Raw genomic sequence first — 22,863 nt, 5'->3', positions numbered from 1 at the left:
TCCAACACTATATTTCACAGAACTAGAAAAAAGAATCCAAAAATTCATTTGGAACCACAAGAGACCTAGAATAGCAAAAGCCATTATAGGCAACAGTCACATGGCACCAGGTGTAACAATTCCCAATTTGAAACTATACTACAAAGCCACTGTGATAAAATCAGCATGGTACTGGCAAAGAAATAGGCCTGAAGATCAATTGTTTTCAGTTTTTAAAGAGGAAAGTTAAATCCCTCATGGACAAGAATGGGATTGCTACTGTTAGCCAAAATTATGAACGAGTATGGGGTTTTGCTTTTCTTCATATTTTTTTTGGTGTGGCTATAAACTAACACTCTATACCCACAGGTTCTGCATCCATAGAATCAACCAATTGTACCCCCCACCCCCCAGCAATTACATCTATACTGAATGTGTACAGGCATTTTCTGTTCCTTAAACAATACAGTATAGCAAAGACTTACATAACATTTACATTTTACTAGTTATTTTAAATAACCTAGACATGGTTCTAAGTATACAGGAGGATGTGAGCAGGCATATGTAGATACTATACTGTTTTAATATAAGGGCCTTGAGCATCCAAGGATGTTGATGTACAAGTAGGGGCCTGGAACCAATCTCCCATAGATATTGAGCACTGACTATATGCAGGTTATAGGAGAGTATTTTATAAAGTAAGATGCTGCTTTTTTACTATTTCTAATATACTTTGTATATTTTAGAAAAGACAGTTTCTTTTTCCTGAAAAGTGGTAATGATAATTCAGCAAATATTTCTTAAGAACTTGAGCACTAGAGGTAAGTAAGTACTGAGAAGAATAGATAACAAAATTCAGGCCTTATTTTTCAAAGCTAAGAGGATATTAAGATATTGATATGGAGCAGCAAAGAAAAAAGAATATTTTATTGTTGAATTTTATAGAATAGATTGGTAGTTCATTCAAGGCATTACAATAGGGATTGGAACTTAACTTGAGGCTTTCAGACTGTGCAGGATTTAAACTAGAGAGAGGAGACAAATGAACCACATGAGCAAAGACAAGAGCCAAAGTGGCATTGGGCAATGGAAAAGAGAATCATTATGAGAATGATTTTAGAGGAATAAGTGACGGGACTGACTTGTCTTTTTTTTTTTCCTGATTTGCCCAGACAATGCTTTATTTTGAATCATTACTCAGTATGACCATCGGTCTTTGGAATCCCAAGCGTGTTCCATCCCATTGATTTTACATAGTACAATATCTGCGGAAAAGCCAAATGTCACTTTGGATGGTACCTTTGGGAAGCCCAGGCCAGGTAGGACTTAAGGTTGCTTAGCGTGCACCTGAGCGCTGTGGTTTACTGCTCCTCTGTGTTGAGGTACATGCACACCAAGCAGGGCCCCCAGGGGGCCGCACCTTACCCCAGCATCCCTCCTGCACTGGAACTGTGTAGGGCACAAGCAACTCGGCCTCCTGCTGGAACTGTTGCAGGCAATCCAGGAAGGCTAGCATGCGTGGTTGAATATGGACCACCTGCTTTTAATCAAGATACAAAAAACAGGAGAGAGAAGGTGCAAAAATAATTCTAAGATCTAGGTTAAAGGAAGAGTAATGTGCCATTGATAGAGATAAAGAATTTGAAGCTGGTTTCCAAGAAAGGGTAGCATTTGACTTTAGATGTTTCAGTTGAAATTGTAGTATTTTGTAGCAAGATATCCAAATGAAAGTTTTCATTATACATTTAGACATGAGGGACTAGAGCATGTTTGAAAATATGTATCACTAGAGATAATAGATCTGATGGTCATCAGTGTAGGAGGAATTGTCAAAGATACTACATTTAGATAAATTGTCAGAGTTCCATTAGAAAAAGAGGCACATGAATTAAAGTTAAGTTTTGGGAAAAGGTGAGTGTTGGGGCAGAATGAAAAGAGTGAGTGTTAGGAAGGGTACGATCAACTGTCATGGCTGCAAAGTTAAGAGAAGAATTTTGTTCTTAGAAGAAACGTTGAATTTGGCAATAAATAAGAAAAGATGAACTTGCCTTTCTGAATGAATTTACTGAATGAAAGATTATTTTCTGTAAAATGACCACATCAGAAATCAAATTTCAAAAGGTTTAAGAAAGGAGGGGGTAATCCGGAACTGGATAGCAGGAAAGTTCATTTGATAGGTGATAAAAGTGCAATGAGAGTAAAGCTAAGAGTTTTTACAAAGACAAAAATATACTCTTGAGGGCCATGGTGGCACATGCCTTATAATCCCAGCACTTGGGATGTGGAGGCAGGAGGATTTCTGTGAGTTTGAGGCCAGCCTGATCTACATAGTAAGTTCAAGGTCAGACTGAGCTACATAGTGAGGCCCTGTCTAAAAAAAAACCCCAATATTCTAAGCATTTTGATGGTTATATCTGTATCTACGATATATTTGATATCTAATAAGGAATGGTAGTTAGCAAAAGTTAAAATGGTAGCAATCTCTAATATAGGTAGGAACATGTTATTGACATTGCGTTTCAAATACAATGTGGATAAGATGTGGAAATAGAGCTCTGCTTTAAAATATATGTGTATACACTTTAAAAATGAATACATCTATTTCTCTGTTGCATAATGAGTATAATCTGTGGAATAATGAATGACATCTTTTTGAGTAATGATAAAGTCACTAATGACTTAAGTGAAATATGTTTCTTGCTCTATTAAATATTTGCTATTGATGGTTGAGTTAGCACACAATTATAAATATGTTTATTATACTAGAGTGTCATGGGCTGGGGATTTAGTTCAGTGGTGCCACCGCCTGCCTCACAAGCATAAGGTTCAGAGTTTTATCCCTGGTACCAAAAGGTAAATAAACAAACATATACATACATACATACGTACTAGAATGTCAGTTTCTCAAGCAGCAGATGAATTGTCATAAAAAGTGATGCATAGGGATGACCCAACTGAAGTTTAGCTGTACTACTATCTCTGTGTGCAGATTTAAAGAGAACGTGTGTTTATATACTATATTTTCTTTGCATGTTGTAGTGACACCTAAACAGAAGCAATGAGTGACTTTTTAAATGCAGCTAAGTTCTGTTTGCAATTGCCAATTGTTTTCTCTACTGTTTTAAGTTAATAGAATTTGGTTTAAAATACATTTTCTACATATCAGGTGTAATATATTTATGAGCAGATATAGATCTTTCTTCTAGTTGCTAAATATAGTCTTTGTGCTTAGGATGGGGTTGTGTCCTCAAAAATGTGCTATGAGCATAAACAATGCAAAGAGAATATGAACTTCCTGCATAGAGTTTTAATCAGACATTGAACTCCTGATATTTTGTTAAAGAGACCCTATGACTAAAGTGCCAAAAATCATCTGTTATTGTGTTTCAATTTTTTTATTAAACATGTACTAGATAGAGTCTAGTATATTACTGGGCATAATGGAAAATAGCAAAGTAAATAACACACAGTTTCTCTTCTCAAGGAGCTTAATATAGGACAGAGAAGATGTAATGGTTGTTATAGCTAAATAGATGCATATTGAGGCCATACTTGCAAGTGAAATAAATAGAACATACATGTGTAAATACTGGATAGTTTCTCTGGTGTGAAAAACTTAAAGTGTAAATAAGATTCAAATTGTATAATTGATAATGTGAAATAGGAAGAAAAGGGGTAAAGGTGTAGGGGAAGTGGGAAGGGTAGGGGAAAGGAAGAAGGGAAAAGAAAAAAATGAGAAAAGGATAAAATGGAAACAAAGTCTTTGTAAATAGGGAAGCGTGGAGGAGATGAAAGGAGGACCGGGGAATGGGGAAAGATTAAGAACCAAGATACATCCTGTAAAGGAGCAACATCCCAATAATGAATGTAACTGTACTGTATCCCTAAAAATTACCAATAAAGTTAATGAAAAAAAAGATGTAATGGTTGGGTCCTCATTTGAATTTGGGTTTTCCCTACTTACTAGATAAATACATGACTTGGGGCAATTCATTTAATTAATTAAAAATTGTTTTCTGAATGTCAGCTTCCTTGTTCAAAAAATGGGTGTGACAGTACTTTTCTTGAAGGCTTTTAAAATTTTGAAGTCATGTAATTTCTTAGCACAGTATGTAGCCCATTAAGTACATAGCTATTGGTAAGTGTTATTGTCATCATCACATGGACTTCCTTAATGAATATCAGTGTCTTGCCCTTTTTGCTTACAACGTATTATCCACTAACACAGAATTATATTCACTGTAATATAGTATCATTTAACATTCAGGATGTGACCTGTGGTAACCCTATTGAAATCAACAAGTAGGTAAGCAAAGGCTTATAAAGTTTTTTTCCATTTCTTATTACAGGTTTTAATGTGCATCCTGGAAGAGAAAGCCTTAGAAGCTAGGGTCTGTTTTCTCAGAATTTTTTGAGCACATGAAAGCCATTTATAAAGATCAACCCTGGAGTTTCCAAAGAATAACTGGTCACAGATTATCAAACGCTATAGTTCCAAAGGCTACATTAATGGGGGAAGAAGATACTTTCTATTGGGTACATTTTCATGCATACAAAAAGTAGAAAGAACAGTATAATGCTTTCCCACACACTGCCTACCCATCATTGAGCTCCAGTAGTTAACAGATTTTAACAAAGAGACATTTTGGTAAAAAAATTATGACATTTCCAGCTCTATTATTAAAGTCTTCCAACAATTTATTAATTTTGAATCTCATATCATAGGTGTAGTTGAAATCCTACTTGAACATTTGCTCTTGTTAGGCAACAGTTGCTATTAATTTGAATTAATAGTTAAAGATTTATTTTCTATAAATGGTGAAGATATTTTTGTGACTTTTTTTTCAATTTAATGTATTTAGGACTTCTGTATCTATTTTAATTAAGTGTATTTTTAACTGGTATATAAAATTTAAACATTGTTCATGTTTAGGACCCATTTTAAATCAGAAGACCAAAAGAAAAATGCATGGGTTTGTAACTTTGTTAGGAAAGTGAAAGGGTTAAATATGCTGGATAGAATATATTTTGTTCTTTGTTTTTAAGGTTTGGCTTGAGCAACAAGTTTGATACTGAATTTCCCTCAGTTCTAACAGGGAAGGTAAGTAGTAGTTTGCTTTGACCTTTCCAATTCTGATGCATTGTCTTATGCCTCATTTAAGTGTTATGATAAATGCTTTGACTCTTTAGTAATGAAGTCAGATAGCAGCAGGCCTCTGTTCTTGAAAGCTGTGTTGAGAGTGATTGAAAGCTGTCTCTATAACTACCAGCTTCTGACCAGTTATTTTATCCACTGTTCATTGATGCTAACCAATACTTCTTTAGATATTTAGCTTTTCCAGTTTTTCCTCTTTTCCCAGAAAAGTAGCTATGATTGTTTCCATTTCCAATAATTTCCAATGTTTGTTAACACAGTTATATTCTTTAACTATAACACTCTATTATTTTCAATGTACTCTATGGTGTGATTTATTATACGTGAAAAGAGTGGAATTTTTGATTAGACATTTTTCTCCCTTTTGACTTTGAGTTTCTAAAATCAGACTCATGATAAATTATTACCTTTTTGTTTTCTCGTTCTTCAGGCTCAAAATTCAGAGACTTACTAAGATTCAAACTTATAAGTGGGGAGAATATACTGCATGGTGATTATGAATAATAATGTATTATAAGCTACAGTGTTGCTAGGCATAGATTTCAGGTTCTCTAAGCACAAAAGGGAAATAAATATGTTGATTTTCATTTTTTTCTTTTTTTTTTTTTGGTTTTTTGAGACAGGATCTCACTGTGTAGTTGAGACTGACCTGGAATTTACTATTAGCCCAGGCTGGTCTTGAACTCACAGCGATCCTCCTTGCTTCAGCCTCCTGAGTGCTGGAATTACAGGCATGCGCCACCATGCCTGGCTTGTTGATTTTCTTGACGGTTATCATTTCATCATGTAGGTCTATATCAAAATTCTTGTTGTACACATAAATATATGCAGTTTTAAAAAGAAACTATATTTACCAATAAACTCAATAAAATTAAAAAAAAATAAACTATATTTGAAAAATCCTGTTACAATCATAATGCTAACTTTATGCCCAAAGGAACATTTTTCTGCCTCAAGTAAGACGTTATTTACATCCATTTGTTACTTGAAGAAATATAAAAGAAAGAAGCCTTTAGATTGCACAATATGCAGTAATTTCCAAATGGTGTATAACTGAAGTTTTGGGTAACTGAAATGATGATTTGAGGTTAAAAGCTGGTTAATTTTGTTTGTTTGTTTTTGTTTTTTTGGTACTGGGATCGAACTTGAGACCTTGCACTTGCAAGGCAGGCAGCAGAACCAGAGCTAAATCCCTGGCCCCAAAAGCTGTTAATTTTTCCATTTGGAAACTGTGATGTCTCTGTTTAATAATTTTAGTACTATCATAAATTTTGTCAGTATAGATTTTAGTTTTATTTCAAAATTATTGATTCTCTAAAGTGCTATTTTTAGTGTTAAAAATTTTCTCAGATCATTAGTAAGAAAAGCAAGGTACACAGTGTGACAAGTATCTATATGAAATGGAGAAATCAGCACATTAATAATTATACTTTGCATAAAGAAATTCTAGAAAGAAACATTTTACAAAAAAATTCTAGAAGCATTTTATAAAAAGAAATTCTAGAAAGATACATATGGAATGGAATAAATAAGCACATCATTGTATTTTGCGTAAAGAGATTCTATAGAGATATACATGAAACTAATAAAAGTCTTTGCCTTTGACAGAAAAAGGGGACTTTTATGGATGGGGGGAAGGGTGGGGATGAGGAGGCTATTTTCTGATACTTTTGAACATAAATTTACTTCTAATTTGTTCTCTCGCCTAAACTGTTTGAGAATGGGATATGTTGCTTCTACTAATATTAGCTCCTTTTGTAATGATGCATTTTCCAGCTGTTTGCTCTCCTCATTTTTAACGTAACTTTAATCCCCCTCCCCAGCCACTTTGGGGACTGAAGGAAGAGAAAAAGATAGCAGACTTACTTCTTTTTTTCAAAAGATATCTATAAGATCATGAGAAAATGAATTTAAACCTGAAAAGTAATCTGTACTTTATTTGCCTCATTTTCCCCTGAAAAACAGGAGCTAGCTTGACACAAAGTACAGTAAACAAGTGCTGTAGTCAGATCTGGGTTGCAATCCATATTCTTTTGTGACTACTGGCTATTGGTCTTGGGCTCAGTTCTTATGTGCAAAGTGGTGATGATATTGATAGTTACTTTACTTCTTAAAGATTAAATGTGAGTGCATAAATGAAGTTTCTAGTGTATTCTCAGATACTTACTGATTTCCTAATGTCAATTTGTTAACTAATTCTCATTGCATCCTTTCACCCTGCTTAATTCTTTCAATTTACTCACTGGCTTTCAATTTTTAATTGCTGTTGCCCTTTTTCTTCATCTGAGTTATAATTTATTCTCTAGTTGTACTACTAATTTATCCTACTGACTGTTGACCCTTTCTATCTCTTCTAGTGATAACATCAAATCCTTCCGTACAATAATAAGCATAGTTCCTGTGTCAGTTAACATTTGAAAATATGTGGCCACTTCACTTTTTAGGACCCCAAACCTTTGTGGTATGGGACTTTGGCTTCAGTCTAATACATTCTATTTTCCTTCCCTGGTCATTTAGGATAATTCATCAGTTGAAGCAACAGCTTAGACTTAGATTTGTTGTTATATAAATTAATCAAAAATGTGTTCCACAAAATGAATCAAACGGCTATGAAAATATCTCTTGAATAATAACATTGGTAAGATGATGGTAAATTCAGTACTAAAATTAAGAGTGTGAAGTAAAACATCTCTGATAAAAAGCATATTCTTTTTGTTTCCCTTGCTATTGCATATTTTGTCTGGACAGTTACATCTAGCATTAGTATTGGCTTATTTTTTATAAGTTTGAATTACAGGTTTAAGAAATTCTAGAAAATGAATAACCTAAAAAGCGTCAGTGAATGCAATTGCCTGGTATAAGAATTCCCTGATTTTGGAATTGGCCAGTTTCTTTTGCTCAAGGAATCTTTGATATATCTTTTCACACCTCCTCATTTCTTCCCAGGCTTCCCGAAACTAAAAGTTTCACTTACCCTAAAGATAGTATAATTGCTTAAATTAGAGGAGTAAGAACGATAAGCTGCTTTTGGTGTGCCTTTACGTAACTTAAATGATAAGGATAGGAGCTGTTCTTACAGACATCCATTCCTTTCAGGTAACCATTTTTTTTGCATCACATATCATAATGTGTGGGTATTTATTTAAATGTGTATCATCTATAGTGTACCAAGTTTCTCTTGTATTGGATAAAGTACACATGATACTGTAATAGTTTCTTATTGTGAAAAACATTAGACAGAATGCTGAAGGTCAGTTGTTTGGTTGATTGATAGATGGATTGATTTGGTGCTGGGGGTGAAATGCAGGGCATGTTGAATGTTACCAATGAGCTACACCCCCAAATCCCTGAAGGTCTGATTTTTAAAAATCAAATGGTTGTAACATTAATGTTACTTCTTTTTCTTCTAATGAGAAGTTTTTTTTCCTCATTGAGTTTATTGGTACATTTTAGGTATACAGTACAACCACACCCATTATTGGGATCTTGTACTTTTACATGACAGGTCTTGGTTCTCATTTTTTTCCCTGTCCCTGCCCTCCCTTCACCCCATTAATGAGAAGTTTTTACCAGTAGGCGCCTTCATTTGTATAGGTTACTTTGGATTCTCAAAATGCTTCTCCAGTAACTGGGAAAAGAGACCTTATGTGAATGTGAGAACAAAAAAGAAAAGAAAGATGTGAATTCCAGATTTAATAACCCTTGGGTTAAAATATTTAAAATAAATAAATGCAACAGCTGAAATAGAAAAAAAAAACTGTTCTTTGTAAAATCAGTTTTCTTAGCATGAGTGAATTTATACATTGCTTTTATGCCTGCCTGAGGTAAGCAAAATTGTGCAGTGAATTCTGAAAAACTTAAAAGCCTTTTGCCCAGCTTTGTGGTTCAGCATTATTTTTCTGCTTCTTTTTTGTTAATGTTCATAATCTTATTAAGTCCAGAAAAGATTTTTTTCAGTATTTCACTAAAGATAACTCCTCCTATCATGGTGGAACATGTCAAGGAGGTATATGCACATGGGTTCTGGTAATCAGAAAATGAAAGAACCACAGAACTTTGGAAAAGAAATTAAAGCACCCAGCCCTTAGTTTGAAACAACCAAATACTGTAGTACTATGGGGAGATTAGTGTGCAGTGTTGGGACTGAAGCCATAAAATTTGACCTTTACTATTTATGACAAATGATTGATAGGGTTGTGTTCCCCACAACTGAAGGAGAAAATCAGTCCTGCTGCGGGTTGCTTAGATTTTTCTTCTGTTTGCAGAGTCTCCTGCTTCCTGTTATAAAATATTATAACACTTTCCCTCACCTTCATGATGTGGTTTTCTTTTTTATTTCTAAGAGACTTTAAAGAATGAAATGCTTTTTTACAACCTACTGTTGAGCTAAGAAGTAAGTGGTTTCCAGCTAACCTACATTACTAGAGATACTCAATTATATGGAAGTAGATGAGTAAAATGTTATTTAATTCTGATTCTACACGGTTAATTAAACATTTCTTTCACATCATTTAAAATTGAGAGTTAACTAATTCTCATTTCCTATACCTTTATCTCTATTGTGTGACTTTTATTGTAATTCGAATATAGGCTTGGGGCGGGGGATTTAGCTCAGTGTTCTGCCACCTGCCTTGCAAATGCAAGGTCCCAAGTTAGATCCCCGATACCAAAAAACAAAACAAAACAAAACAAAACAGGTTCTGTTCAAAGACAATTCTGGTCTCCTCTTAAAATCAAAATGCACTTGTTTGTTTGACATTCTGTTAAAAGTTTTTCACTACATTTGTCTTATGACTTCAGAAATTTGAATTCTCATTTTTAATAACTAGAAATATTTGAGTTTTTTATTTGTCTATGGTAAGAGTATAGACTGATTCTATTTGTTGTAAGTGGAAAAATTTTGGTGATAAAGAAGAAAAATTGCCACAATTTAGGAATGTTTTTCTTTGCACTTCTAGAAGCATTTAGTGTGACACATAACAAATTTTATATGCTTTGGCATTTAATGTATTTCATTCACAAAGTTTTAAATAAAAAGCCAGTTTTCCTTTCTTTCTTTCTCCTAACTTTAGTCGCCCTCACATTTCTAACACTATTCTTCCCTAGTGCGAATAGTTTGCCTGTTTTTTGTTTGTTTGTTTTTGAGACAGTCTCTCTGTGTAGTTCAGGCTAGCCTTGAACTCATGGAAATCCTCCTGCCTCAGCCTTCTGAGTGCCAGGACTGCAGGCCTGTGCCAACATGCCCGGCATAGAGTTTGATTTTCTAAGGGTCCTTGTAATTTTTTTTTTCTTTCAGACTGACTCATTTCTGCATTTATTCTCACCCTTTACTTTTAATTTCTTTATCTGTACTTGTGCTCACTTTTAAATAAAAATTTAGATTCTAATTACAAGTACTTTAATTTCTTAATGGACAGAGTTAATAATTTTATAATGTACATGAGTTTATGTCATACTTTACCATATTTTAAAAAGTGTGGTGTTGATTCCGGATATACAGTTTAAAGAGGTTTGATAGTAATGTTAGGTTACAAATTATTTGAGCTAAATCTATAAACATATTATAAACATTTTTTAAATTTAAACTTCTACTTGGTTACTAGTGATTCCCGAGGAAGAAAGAAGTTTAATACTGCATTAAAAAAATTTTTTTTTTTTGGTACGGGGGATTAAACTCAGGTCCTTGTGCTTGCGAGGCAGGTGGCGGAACCACTCAGCTAAATCCCCAGCCCAATACTGCATCTTAGAGAGGCGAGTCTTAACATATTAACTTGGTACATTGTTTTTGTAATGAATGTGAAAAGACTGGCAGTATAAATTAGCACTAACAATAGAATATGTGCTTACCATACACAAGGCCATGAGTTCAATTCTCAGCGCCCCCCCCCAAAAAAAAGAAAAAGAAAAGGAGAAAGGAAAAGAAAAAGAACGTCTTTTCTGAAGAACTGAGGAGCAATGACTCTACATTCAAATGTGGCACATTAACCTTTGGTTTATAGTAAAATTTTAGAGTAGTAATTAAACAGTCAAACTCCTTGCCTCAGGTCCAAGTCAATACAAAAGTGAGCTTTTCTTTTCTCCAAATCTGTTCAGAGACATGATGTATAAACTCCCTTTTTCAAAGTATTCTAGTCACGAAGTTCTTTGAAAGGTCTAATTTCCATTCTCAGTATAGAAAACAAAAGCTTTTTTTCTGTTTTATAGATGCAAAATTGAAACTAAGAAAAATTAAATGATTTTGTCTGGGATTTTTCTTAACCAATAAGAACTTGAATCCAGATCTCTTCATTTACTATCTAGTGTACTTGTTAATATTTTCTACTTTCAATTATAAGGCATGGTTCTCTGAAGTTATTTTTATATTTCCCCTAGAGGTTTTGTCATTTAATTGAAATTACTTGTACATAGTGATTGTCATTGCATCATGTTGCTGATAATCTAGATGGAGTATGAAACTAATTTACTTTTCCTGTCCAAACTACATTTAAATCTTTACAATTCCACAACTGTTGATTATTAGGAAGAAGATCAGATTTATTGGGCTAAGCAATTAACCTTATCAGGTAACATGAACAGTTTGAATAAAGCTTATAAACTTAACATTTTAATCATAATAATGCTGAAGTCTGTGATCATATATCCTTACAACATCAGCTAATATGTATATATTTTATAGTGTTGATTCTAAGGCATCTAATAAAAAATCAATATGTAAATAAATAAATAAATATAATTCTTCTACTATAATTTTTTATTTGAGAGAGTGAAGCCCTGTATTTATTGATACCCAACATACCGACTGGGTTTTTATTTTACAGTACCTTACTTTTCTTAACAATTTCATCATTTTTCCTTTCACAGCCAGACACTAAAAATTTTTCCCATAAATGTGAAAATCTGACCACTTTCTAAGTAAAAGAGAATCAGATTTCTGATCCAGAAATATGATTCCACTGAAAGCAAAGTATTTTTAGTATGTCTTCGAATTGTAAAGTCTTCAAGCAGAATTTTGGGCGTAAATCTAGTTATAATGTCTTTGATTTTATTATTGTTCACAGTGAATTACAAGTAGACACTTCCAGAAATGGACGAGTAACTAGAAATATTAAATTTGTATATTTTAACTGAAATTTATAAATTTTAAATTAGTATGTCAACTTTCAAAAACTTATTTTATACTGAATATTAATGGACTGCTTTAAATGTAATCGTTATGCATTGTCTTTTGTTAGTATAACATTTCCCTGCAAACAATGGCAAGTGTTAAAATTGTTACGTAGCCAATTTGCCTTGGAGAAAAAGTTTAAGAGTTGCCTTTTAAAAAGTAGTTCAGGAATATTGCTAAGGACTAATTTTAATTCCATTTCTTCTGGTAGTATTTGAGTTTTTATTGCTTTATGCTTCTACTCTTACTTAAATTTAAATCAGAATACCTGAAGACTATAAACAGTATTGCCTTAATAATGAGAATATTTGATAACAAGACTGTTTAATGGGTATCCTTAACCATTAATTTTATTGCTGTCGTTTTATTGTTGGTCATTTAAGAAGATTGTTTTTGAACATCACGCCAAGATCTGTGAATATGAAATTGTTTTATTTATCAGTGTTTTTCAAGAGTGTGATAATGTATTTATGGGTGCAGAGGGGGAGAAAATAGACATTTGAAATTCCGTAAAGTATTTCTGACAAGACATTTTCCTTAGGTTTAGAGATAAATAGTGGGGAGCTGCCCACAAACTGTTAAAGATAGTGCCCTTGTTGTAGGTAGCTCCAGAAGAATTTAAGACCAGCATTGGCCGTGTGAATGCATGTTTGAAAAAGGCTCTCCCAGTCAATGTGAAATGGCTGCTGTGTGGATGTCTCTGCTGCTGTTGCACACTGGGTTGCAGCCTGTGGCCTGTTATTTGTCTCAACAAAAGAGTGAGTATAGCCATTTTATTGCATAACAATAATAAGAGCTAATGTTTATCTAACACTATGTGCCCAGAACTGTTTCAATATAGTTTACATGATTTTTTTATTTCTGTAGTAGTTCCATAGTAGTCCCTATTAGTAGTTTATTTTAGAGTAAAACTCAAGGCGAGAGAGATTGTCGTTTGTATAATATTTAGCAATACTTTATTATTTAATATGTGTTCCCATTATTCTAAATAAATGCAGTGTAGTTAGAATACTTAAGTAAATACAAATACAAGCAAACTGCTTACTCTTGTCAAAACCTAAAACTATGACTTAAAACATTTTTAAGCTATAGATATGTGGGAGAGCTTCTCTGATCTGAAAAAATGCTCAAGGTGGAGAACCTTACAAAGTTGGGAAAATTCTTAGTCTTGAACATGTTACAACATTCTAACATAATATTACTAATTCTGTCAAGAATTTAAGACTACTGTCTTAATTTTAGGTTGTTGAAAATTTCATTTTTGTCTTGGGAATGTTTTCCCCAGTGGGAAGATACCTTTAAAATGTGTGATTGAGGCCAGCATGAATAGTGAATTAAATTTTTTCAGCTTTAATTGAGTTTATTGGTACATTTTAGGGATACAGTACAGTTACATTCATTGTTGGGATCTTGTACCTCTACATGACAAGTCTTGGTTCTCATTTTTTCCCCTTGTCCCTGCCCTCCCTTCACCCCCTCCTCACCTCCCCATCTATAAACATTTTATTTCCATCTTTTCATTATCTCACATTTTTTTCTTTTCCCTTATTACCCTTCCCCTACCCATCCCGCCTTCCCTACACCTTTAGCTCCTTTCTTCCCATTTCTCAATGTCAGTAATCTTATTAGGATCTTCTGTATTATTGCAGATTATTCACACCAGAGAAACTATTCAGTATTTACACATGTGTGCCTTATAATAGTGAATTAATTTTATCTGAAGTTCTTTTTCCAGAACTGTATTATTGTTTTCATTTAAACTTTTATTTATTTATTTGCTACCAGGGATTGAACTTGGGAGCTTGCACTTGTGAGACAGGTGTGGTGCCACTGAGCTAAATCCCCAGCCCTTCATTTAAACTTTTAAATAATTAGCCCACTAAATCAGATTAAAAATTGTAGTATCACACGGAGGTATAATTGTTTTTGCAATTACTTCACTAAGGTGAAAAATATTCCCAAGAAATACTCATTATTTTATCCTCTCCACTTTTCTCCTACCTTCTTCATGATAAAATATTGCCAGCATTCTGACTTTTTTTAATGGAAAAGTGCTAAATATCCATAGGTCAATACTTTAAGTACAGCTTAATTTGTTAAAGAATATACAGTCTTCTCAACCACCTTTCTGTAGTTTGTTTTAAATTTCTTCATCATATCTGACTTTTAAAAGCTATGACCAATAACTCTCACCCACCATCATCATTTTAAAAGCTTCAATGTGAATTAATTGTGGTTGGAATTTCTCATCATGTAAATATAGCCAATTTCAGTTACTTAAGAACAGATTTTCTTTTGGTTTCAGTATTATCCAAGATTGTCTTATTTCTTTGACCTATGTGTGCTTTGTCCATTTGTCAGTACTTCCACTAGAGGGCTTGAAATAGGGAGAACAATGTTTTGTTTGTTTGTTTGTTTGTTTGTTTTTTTACTATGAGCACTTCTAATAGAATAATAGATGGAACATGAGAAAATACTGCTGTGATCTCTCCTTATTGTCCATTACTTTAGTTAAGAATTCAGATGTGTTGTGTTCATGTACTACTTCCCCACAAGTATTATAATCATTTATGTACCTCAAACATGTACTAATAAAAAATTAAAATTGAATAAGAAGAGTTCATACTGAACTTGAAGTATCCATCTATGCTAATTCACTAATATTCCAATTAAAAATAATTCAATACAGATTTGTAAACTGTTATTCTATGATAGTGCACTGTCCTCTCTGGGTCGTGTTTCCTCACCTATAAAATCAAAATAATATTTCTTATAAGGTAGTTGTAATGATAATGAGATAATGATAATGAGATTTAAGGTACCTTACTGCTTTTTTATCTACAAGGAAAAATAAAAGCAAAATCCAATTTATGAATTTTTATACCCTTGCTGCTGCTTCCTCTAATCTGTAAATAAGTAGTATGAACTATAATAACTTAATTAGAAAAATAATTAGTATCTATGTAGCATAAATCCCTTACTTTGTAGGTGGGGAAACTAAGGTCCAGAGCAGTGAAGTTACTTTCCTAGGGCTACATAACAAATGACACAACCCTCCTCCAAAAAAAATGTTGCTTTGGTTTGGTTTGGTCTTTGTTTCTAACATTGTGTTCTCTTGACATCGTGATTCGTATGTCAAATATTCTATTCTGGGGACAGGAAATATTTGGATATGTGGTGTGATAAATGGCACTGGGTTTTAATTCTCTAGCAGTGATTGGAAATTTTTTTTTCACAAAGAACCCTATAGTAAATATGTTAAACTTTATGGCCCAAAGGTCTCTGTTTCATCTATTTAACTATGCCATTATAGCATGTAAACAGTCATAAATGTACATAAATGAGTGAACATTGCTGTGTTCTCATAAAATGTTAGTTATTTGAAGAATTAGGTTATGTTTTGCCATCCTGCTCTAGTCATCTCTGATTGGGTATCTAGCTCTATGGAAATCATGTCTGTTTATCCATAAAATAATGCAGAAATAATATGATTACTTTGTCTTATGTTACAAATTTGTTTTATGAACCAGGCATTATAAAATATTTCCAAAAAATAACTTTCATGTAAACAAGTCTGCCTTATGTACTGTTTTTATTTTTTATTTATTTACTTTTTTGGTACCGAGGATCAAACTCAGGACCTTGAGCTTTCAAGTCAGGCACAGCACCACTGAGCTAAATCCTGACCTTTATGTACTGTTTTTTTACCAGTTATAATTCGTGGACACTTTTGATAGCAATTATGGTGATAGAGAAAATAATTAAGATCAGGTTATCTTCAGCTCCCTCTAATAAGTTTTGCCTCTGATGGGTATTCCATGGTAGCATGATATATGAAGTGAAGGTTTTCATTTACCTGTTTTTACATATATCACTGAAATAACTGTGATATCATAACAAATTTAAAAACTGGGCTAAAGACCTAATCATGCCACCAACCTTAAAACTGAAATTAAGGTACTTTTAACCTTTCCCTCTTTTTCTTTAATACTTGATAAATTGGGAGGTATGTTCAGATGGAAGGCACTATTCTCCATCTCAGAACATGAGCGTGATGTTTTGGAGATGGAACTTATAATTCACTGTCTTATTTGATTCCAGGTTTTTGTATCTAATCATAAAAAGAAAGAAAAGCAAATGATAGAAAAGCCCCATCCATACAGTATGCTATGTGGAAGAGAAAATCAGTCTCTGCAGTAAGAGACAAATACTTCTGCTAAGAGTTAAGCAAATTATCTGTAATCTCTATGTAGACCTTTTATTTGTCTTTCACAGAATACATTTTGTGTTCTTAGGCAAAGATAGCATGCATAAAAGTGGTGCATAGAGTACTAATAACTTGGTTATAGCGTATCTTTTCCTTACTGTCTTTGAACTTCTTAATTTTTATATTGAAATTCAGTAATTTGACTATAAAAATGAAAATGATGTTTCTGACATAAATACTATTAGCTCATGAGTTCACTTTGTCTTTTTGTCAGCTTTGCTAGCTAATAGTTTTACTGCATGTAGTATTTTATCTGCTCTAATGTGCAATGCTTGGTATTTAGCTAACGATACTTTTCCTCATCTGTTGTGTCATTCATCTAGTTTTTTAAAAGCATTTTGAGAAATATTTGCTTACCATGAAATTTACATAAATTAAGAGGACAAATTAAATTTTAGTGTACTTATAGTGATTGTGTAACTATCAGTACAACCTCATTTTAGAACATTTCCATCATCCTAAAAAGGAAACCTTGTGATCACTTCTAGTCACTCCCCACTTTCAAGCCCAGTCCTCCTAATTCTAAGCAACATTTTGTACTTTCCCTTTTGGACATTTTATATGTTACATTCATACAATGTATATTTTCATGGCTAGCTTTTGAAACTGAGAAACATAATTTTTATTGTGAAAAATATACAACATAGAATTTGACATTTTACTGCTTTAAAGTGTATAGTACAGTGCCATTAAGACAGTTTTATGCAACTATCAGCACAGTAGTTCCAGAATTTGTTCATCACCCCCGAGGAAAACCTCATGCCTGCTAAGCAGTAACTCGTCATTTCCCTTACCCTCAGGAAGTGAAAAAATATTCCTTCCTCTTTTATATTGCAGAATAATTTAAGAAGGATTAGTATTATTTCTTAAATATTTGGGAGAATTTATTAGTGAAACCATTTGGTCCTGAAATTTTTTTCTTGTGGGCTTTTGATTACTTATTCCACCTCTTTACTTGTTAAATGATTATTCAGATTTTCTGTTTCTACTGAGAATTTGTCCATTTCATCTAGGTTGTATACCTTAATGGCCTGCCATTTGTTTATTTTCTTGAAATAATTTTTATTTCTGTAAGATTGAGAGTAATGTTCCCACTTTCATTTCTGAGTTTAGTAATTTGAGTCTTTTTTTCCTTTTCTTTTTTTTTCAGCTTTAATTGAGTTTATTGATACATTTTAGGGATACAGTACAGTTACATTCATGTCTTTTTTTTCTTAATCCATGTAGCTGAAGGTTTTTCAAATTTGTCTTTTGAAAGAACTAACATTTGGTGTTGTTTAGTTGTTTTATTTTTCTCTTCTTACTTTGCTCTTTTATTTTGTTCTTCTGTTATTTTTGAGTTTGATTTACTTTTTAAATTCCTTAAGGTATAAAATTTGGTTATTGATTTGACACCTTATTTATTTCTGCTTTAATTAAATCCCATAAGTCTTGATATGTTGTGCTTTGATTTTCATTCATTATTTTCTGCTTTCCCTTGTGGGTTCTACATTAGTCCATTAGTTGTTTCTGAATGTGGTCTTTAAGTTGCACATTAATAAATTTTCCTTTTTTCTTTTATGATTTCTCATTTCATTATTATTATTGGTGTATAATTATAACCTATTTAAGTTTATTGAATCTTGTTTTGTGACATAGCATATGGCCTGTCCTGAAGAATTTTCCATATATACTTGAGCAGGATTTGTACTTTATTGTTGTGGAGTAGAGAATTTTCTATGTATGGTAGATCTAATTGGTTGATAATATTGTTCAAGTTCTAAATTTCATTATTGATCTTCTGCATAGTTGTTTTATCCATTATTGAAGGTAGGATAGTTTAGTCTGTATTATTGCAGAACTATCTATTTGGCCCTTCAAATTTCTCAATTTTTATTTCACATATCTTGTAATTGTTGTTTCCTTTTGATGAATTTATCCTTTATCAGCACTTACTGTTATGGGCTGAATGTTTAAGTGCCCACAGAATTCATTATGTTGAATCCCTAACCCCCAATGTGATATTATTTGAGATGGGATTTTTGGGGAGCTAATAAGGCCTAGAGAAACTCATGAGGGAGGGATCATTATGATGAGACTAGTACCTTTATTATAAGAACAGACTAGAGAACTCTCCTTAACCTCTTCTCTTCCTTTCCTTTGCTGCTTCCCATCTGTCTCTCCACCTCTATCTCTATTTCTCTCCTTACCGTGTGAAGATACAGCAAGAAGGCAATTCTCCACGAGTCAGAAAAAGGTCCCTCACTAGAACTAAGCCTTCAACCTTCACAACTGTGAGAAATAAATTTTTTAAGCCACTCTATCTATGGTCTGTTATAGTAGCCTGAGAAGACTTAAGAAATATGTATACTGGCTTTTTTTTTTTTTGCACATGCGTGGTGTGTGTGTTTGTGTGTTAAAGTCTGTTTTGTTTAAAATAGTTACCAGAGGTTTTTTTGGCTGCTATTTGTGTGGAATGTATTTTTCTGACTTTTCACTTTCAACCTATGTCTCTAAATTGGATCTCATGTAGATGTGGACCATGTGTTTAAATCCTTTTTGCAGGTCTTTTTTAATTGAGAGTTTAATCTATTTACATTAAAGGTGAATAACTGATTATTAACTTGCTGATACTTCTATAACAAAGTACCACAGATGAGTGGCTGAAACAACAGAATTTTATTTTCTCACATTTCTAGAGGCTAAAAGTCTATGATCAAAATGTCTTCAGGACAGTTTTTTATTTGAGTCCTTATGCTTATAAATAATGGTCATATTCTGTCTCTTCACATGGTCTTCCTACTATATATATTGTCTTAATCTCTTCTTATTAATAATATCAATCATTAGATTAAGTCATACTCAAAAGACCACATTTTAATTTAATTACTTCCTTAAATACCCTATCTCCAGATATAATATCACTTTGAGGTACTGGGAATTGTGACTTCAGCATGAATTTTTTTTCCAGCTTTAATTGAGTTTATTGGTACATTTTAGGGATACAGTACAGTTACATTCATTGTTGGGATCTTGTACCTCTACATGACAAGTCTTGATTCTCATTTTTTCCTCTTACCTCTGCCCTCCCCTCACCCCCTCCTCCCCTCCCCATCTACAAACACTTTATTTTCATCTTTTCATTCTCTCACATTTTTTTCTTTTCCCTTTTTGTTCTTCCCCTACGTATCACACCTTCCCTACACCTTTAGCTCCTTTCCTCCCATTTCTAAATGTCAGTAATCTTATTAGAATCTTATGCATTGTTGCAGAATATTCACACCAGGGAAACTATTTGGTATTTACACATGTGGGACTTATTTATTTCACTTAGGAGTATATCTTCAATATGTATCCATTTTCCTATGAATGAATCTATTCTCTCGCTCTTTATGGCTGAGTAATATTCCATTTTATAGAAAAACCACAACTTCTTTATCCAGTTTCCAACGGATGGGCAAATAGGTTGTTTCCAAGATTTAGCTATTACAAACTGTGCCGCTATAAACATGGGTGCACATACTTCTCTGTGATATGATTCTTTTAGTTCTCTTGGAAAGATACCCAACAGAGGGATGGCTGGGTCAAATGGAACCTCCAGTCCAAGCTCTTTGAGGTATCTCCATATTGATTTCCATAGTGGTTGCACTAGTCTGCACTCCCACCAACAATGGAGGAGGGTTCCTTTCTCCCCACAACCCCGCCAACATTTGTTATTGTGTGATTTCTTGATAGCAGCCATTCTTTGTGGGGTGAGGTGGAATCTCAGTGTTGTTTTCATCTGCATCTCTCGAATGACCAGTGATGTGGAACATTTTTTCATATATTTTCTTGCTGCTTTCACTTCTTTGTATGAGAAATGTCTGTTCATTTCGGATGCCCATTTTTGGATCGGGTCTTTATATTTGGGGGGACTGATTGTTTTGAGTTCTTTATATATCCTTGATAATAGTCCTTTGTCTGAGGTACAGCTGGTAAAAATTTTTTCCCACATTGTAGATTGTCTCTTAGTTCTGCTAATGGTTTCTTTTGAAGTACAGAAGCTTTTTAGTAAGATGAGATCCCAGTTGTTGATTCTTTCTGCTAGTTCCCGTGCTACTGAGGATTTGTTCATAAAGTCTTTTCCTATACCAATGTCTTCCAGAGTTCTGCCTAACTTACCTTCCAGCAAGTTTAATGTTTCTGTTTTAATATTTAGATCTTTAATCCATTTGGATTTTAATTTAGTGCATGGCGAAAGATAAGGGTCTAATTTTAATCTGTGGCAGGTTGACATCCAGTTTTTCCAACACCATTTATTAAAGAGGCTATCTTTCCTCCACTGAGGATGGTCAGCTCCTTTGTCAAAGATGAGGTAGCTGAGTACATCTGCATTTGTTTTTGTGTCTTCCAGTCTGTTCCACTGATCCTCAGGCCTATTTCTTTGCCAGTACCATGCTGTTTTTATCACAGTGGCTTTGTAGTATAGCTTCAAATTGGGAATTGTTACACCTGGTGCCATGTGACTGTTGCCTATAGAGGGGATATAATTCTGCCTGTAACACATCAGAAAAGATTTGCTCCTGTTTTGCTTCTTGTTACAGACATGCCATCATATCCTTATTGTACTTGCATTCCTCCATTGCCTCCTTACTTTAATTGATTTTTGTAGTTTTTGTTCTTTTTCTATATTTTTGTTTTCCTAGTTGTTATAATTAAGATCTTAACCTTATACCAAACTATTTTGAATTGATACCACTTTAGGTTCAGTAGTATACAGACTCTACTTCCGTGTATTTCTATACCTGTACTTCTCTTCTTATCACCATTTACATCTTACATAGCATGTGCCCATTGACATGGACCCTTAGTTTTTGTTTTATGCTTTGTCTTTTCAATCATGTTAGAAAAGTTCCAAACCAAATGTATAACACTGGTTTTTAAATATACTTTCATGAACTTTTACCAGTATTACTTACATTATGCTATGACTCAAATAATTGCCTAGTGTCTTTTCATTTCAGTTTCAGGGACTCCTTTTTGAATAGCTTACGTGCAGTTCTGATAGCTATAAACTCCTTCAGCCCTCATTTGTCTGAAAATTTCTTAATTTCTCCTTTTTTTCAAAGTGTTATTTAGCTAGGTACAGAATTCTTGGTTGACAGTTTTTTCTTTTAACACTTATAAATATATTGTCCCCACGACTTTTGATCTTTATGGTTTCTGTTATGAAATTAGCTGTTAATCTTATTGAGGCTCACTTGTAGAAAGTTGCTTCTGTCTTTCAAGATTTCTTTTTTTGTACTTTCAATAGTAATTATACTTTGTCTTGGTGTGGCTCACTTTTGAGATTGTCCTACTTTGAATTAATTTACCTTCCTGAAGCTTTCTTTTTTTCAGCTTTCTTTTTTATAGATTCAAATTAATGTCCAATGTCAGTGAGTTTCAGCCTAAATAACTTCCTTCCAGTTTTTATGAAGCAATATCTTTACTTCATCTCTCTCTCTCTCTCTCTCTCTCTCTCTCTCTCTCTCTCTCTCTCTCTTTCTTTCTTTTGGTACTAGGGATCAAAGTCGGGTCCTTGCGCTTGCGAGGTAGGTGGCGGAATCACTGAGCCAAATCCCAGACCCCTTCCTCTTTATTTTTTATATGTATTTTTTTAAATTCATAGATTTCTTGAAAATTTTTAGGTTTACAGAAAAACTAATCATAAAGTATAAAAACTTGCTATTGTGATTTGAATCACAGATGTTCCCCCAGAAGGCTCATATATTCAGAAATGGAGCTTCTGGAAGGTAATTAGATTATGGGAGTAATCCACTGATGAGTTCATAACTGAATATGCTGTTAGGAGGTAAGGCTTGATTGGGGGAAGTAGTTCACTAGGGGAATAACATGAAAAGATATGTATTTTTGTGCCTGGCCCATTTCCTCTTTGGCTTTTCCTTGCTCATTCTGCTTCCTGGCTGCCATGATGTTAGCAGTTTTCTTTCACTATGTAGTTCCACCCTGTTTCTGCCTTGAAGCCACAGACCATGGATTGAAACCTCTGAAACTATGAGCTAAAATAAAGCCTTTACCCTCTTAAATTCTGTATGTCAGATATTTTGTCCCTGCAATGAAAAGCTGACTCATACAGTTGCTAAAAATTCCGTCATTCAACCGCAGTTTTCCTTACCATTAGCATCTTGCATTAGTGTGATACAGTTGTAACAACTGATGAACCAGTTTTGATGCATTATAATTGACTAAAGCTAATTAGTTTACATTAGGGTTCATTGGTTTTTATACTCTATAGTTTTTAATTAATGAATTTATTGGTACATTTTAGGTATACAG

At 33.5% G+C, this 22,863-nt stretch overlaps 1 protein-coding gene across 2 annotated transcripts in view; it reads left to right on the top strand.

Annotated features, from left to right (window-relative positions):
* Positions 1-22,863, top strand: part of Chic1 (cysteine rich hydrophobic domain 1) — an 80,291-nt gene that overhangs the window by 8,806 nt on the left and 48,622 nt on the right. For both annotated transcript variants that reach the window (XM_010631122.2, XM_010631113.2), the window contains exons 2-3: positions 5,026-5,080; positions 12,902-13,057. In XM_010631122.2, coding sequence (XP_010629424.1) covers positions 5,026-5,080; positions 12,902-13,057 — 211 coding nt within the window. The remainder of the gene's footprint in view (positions 1-5,025; positions 5,081-12,901; positions 13,058-22,863) is intronic.

The sequence above is a fragment of the Fukomys damarensis genome, unplaced genomic scaffold (assembly GCF_012274545.1).
Source record: "Fukomys damarensis isolate Sample0158 unplaced genomic scaffold, DMR_v1.0_HiC HiC_scaffold_39, whole genome shotgun sequence".
Taxonomy (NCBI): Eukaryota; Metazoa; Chordata; class Mammalia; order Rodentia; family Bathyergidae; genus Fukomys; species Fukomys damarensis.
The sequence above is the reverse complement of the archived record's forward strand: the minus strand, read 5'-3'. Positions and strand labels throughout refer to the sequence as shown.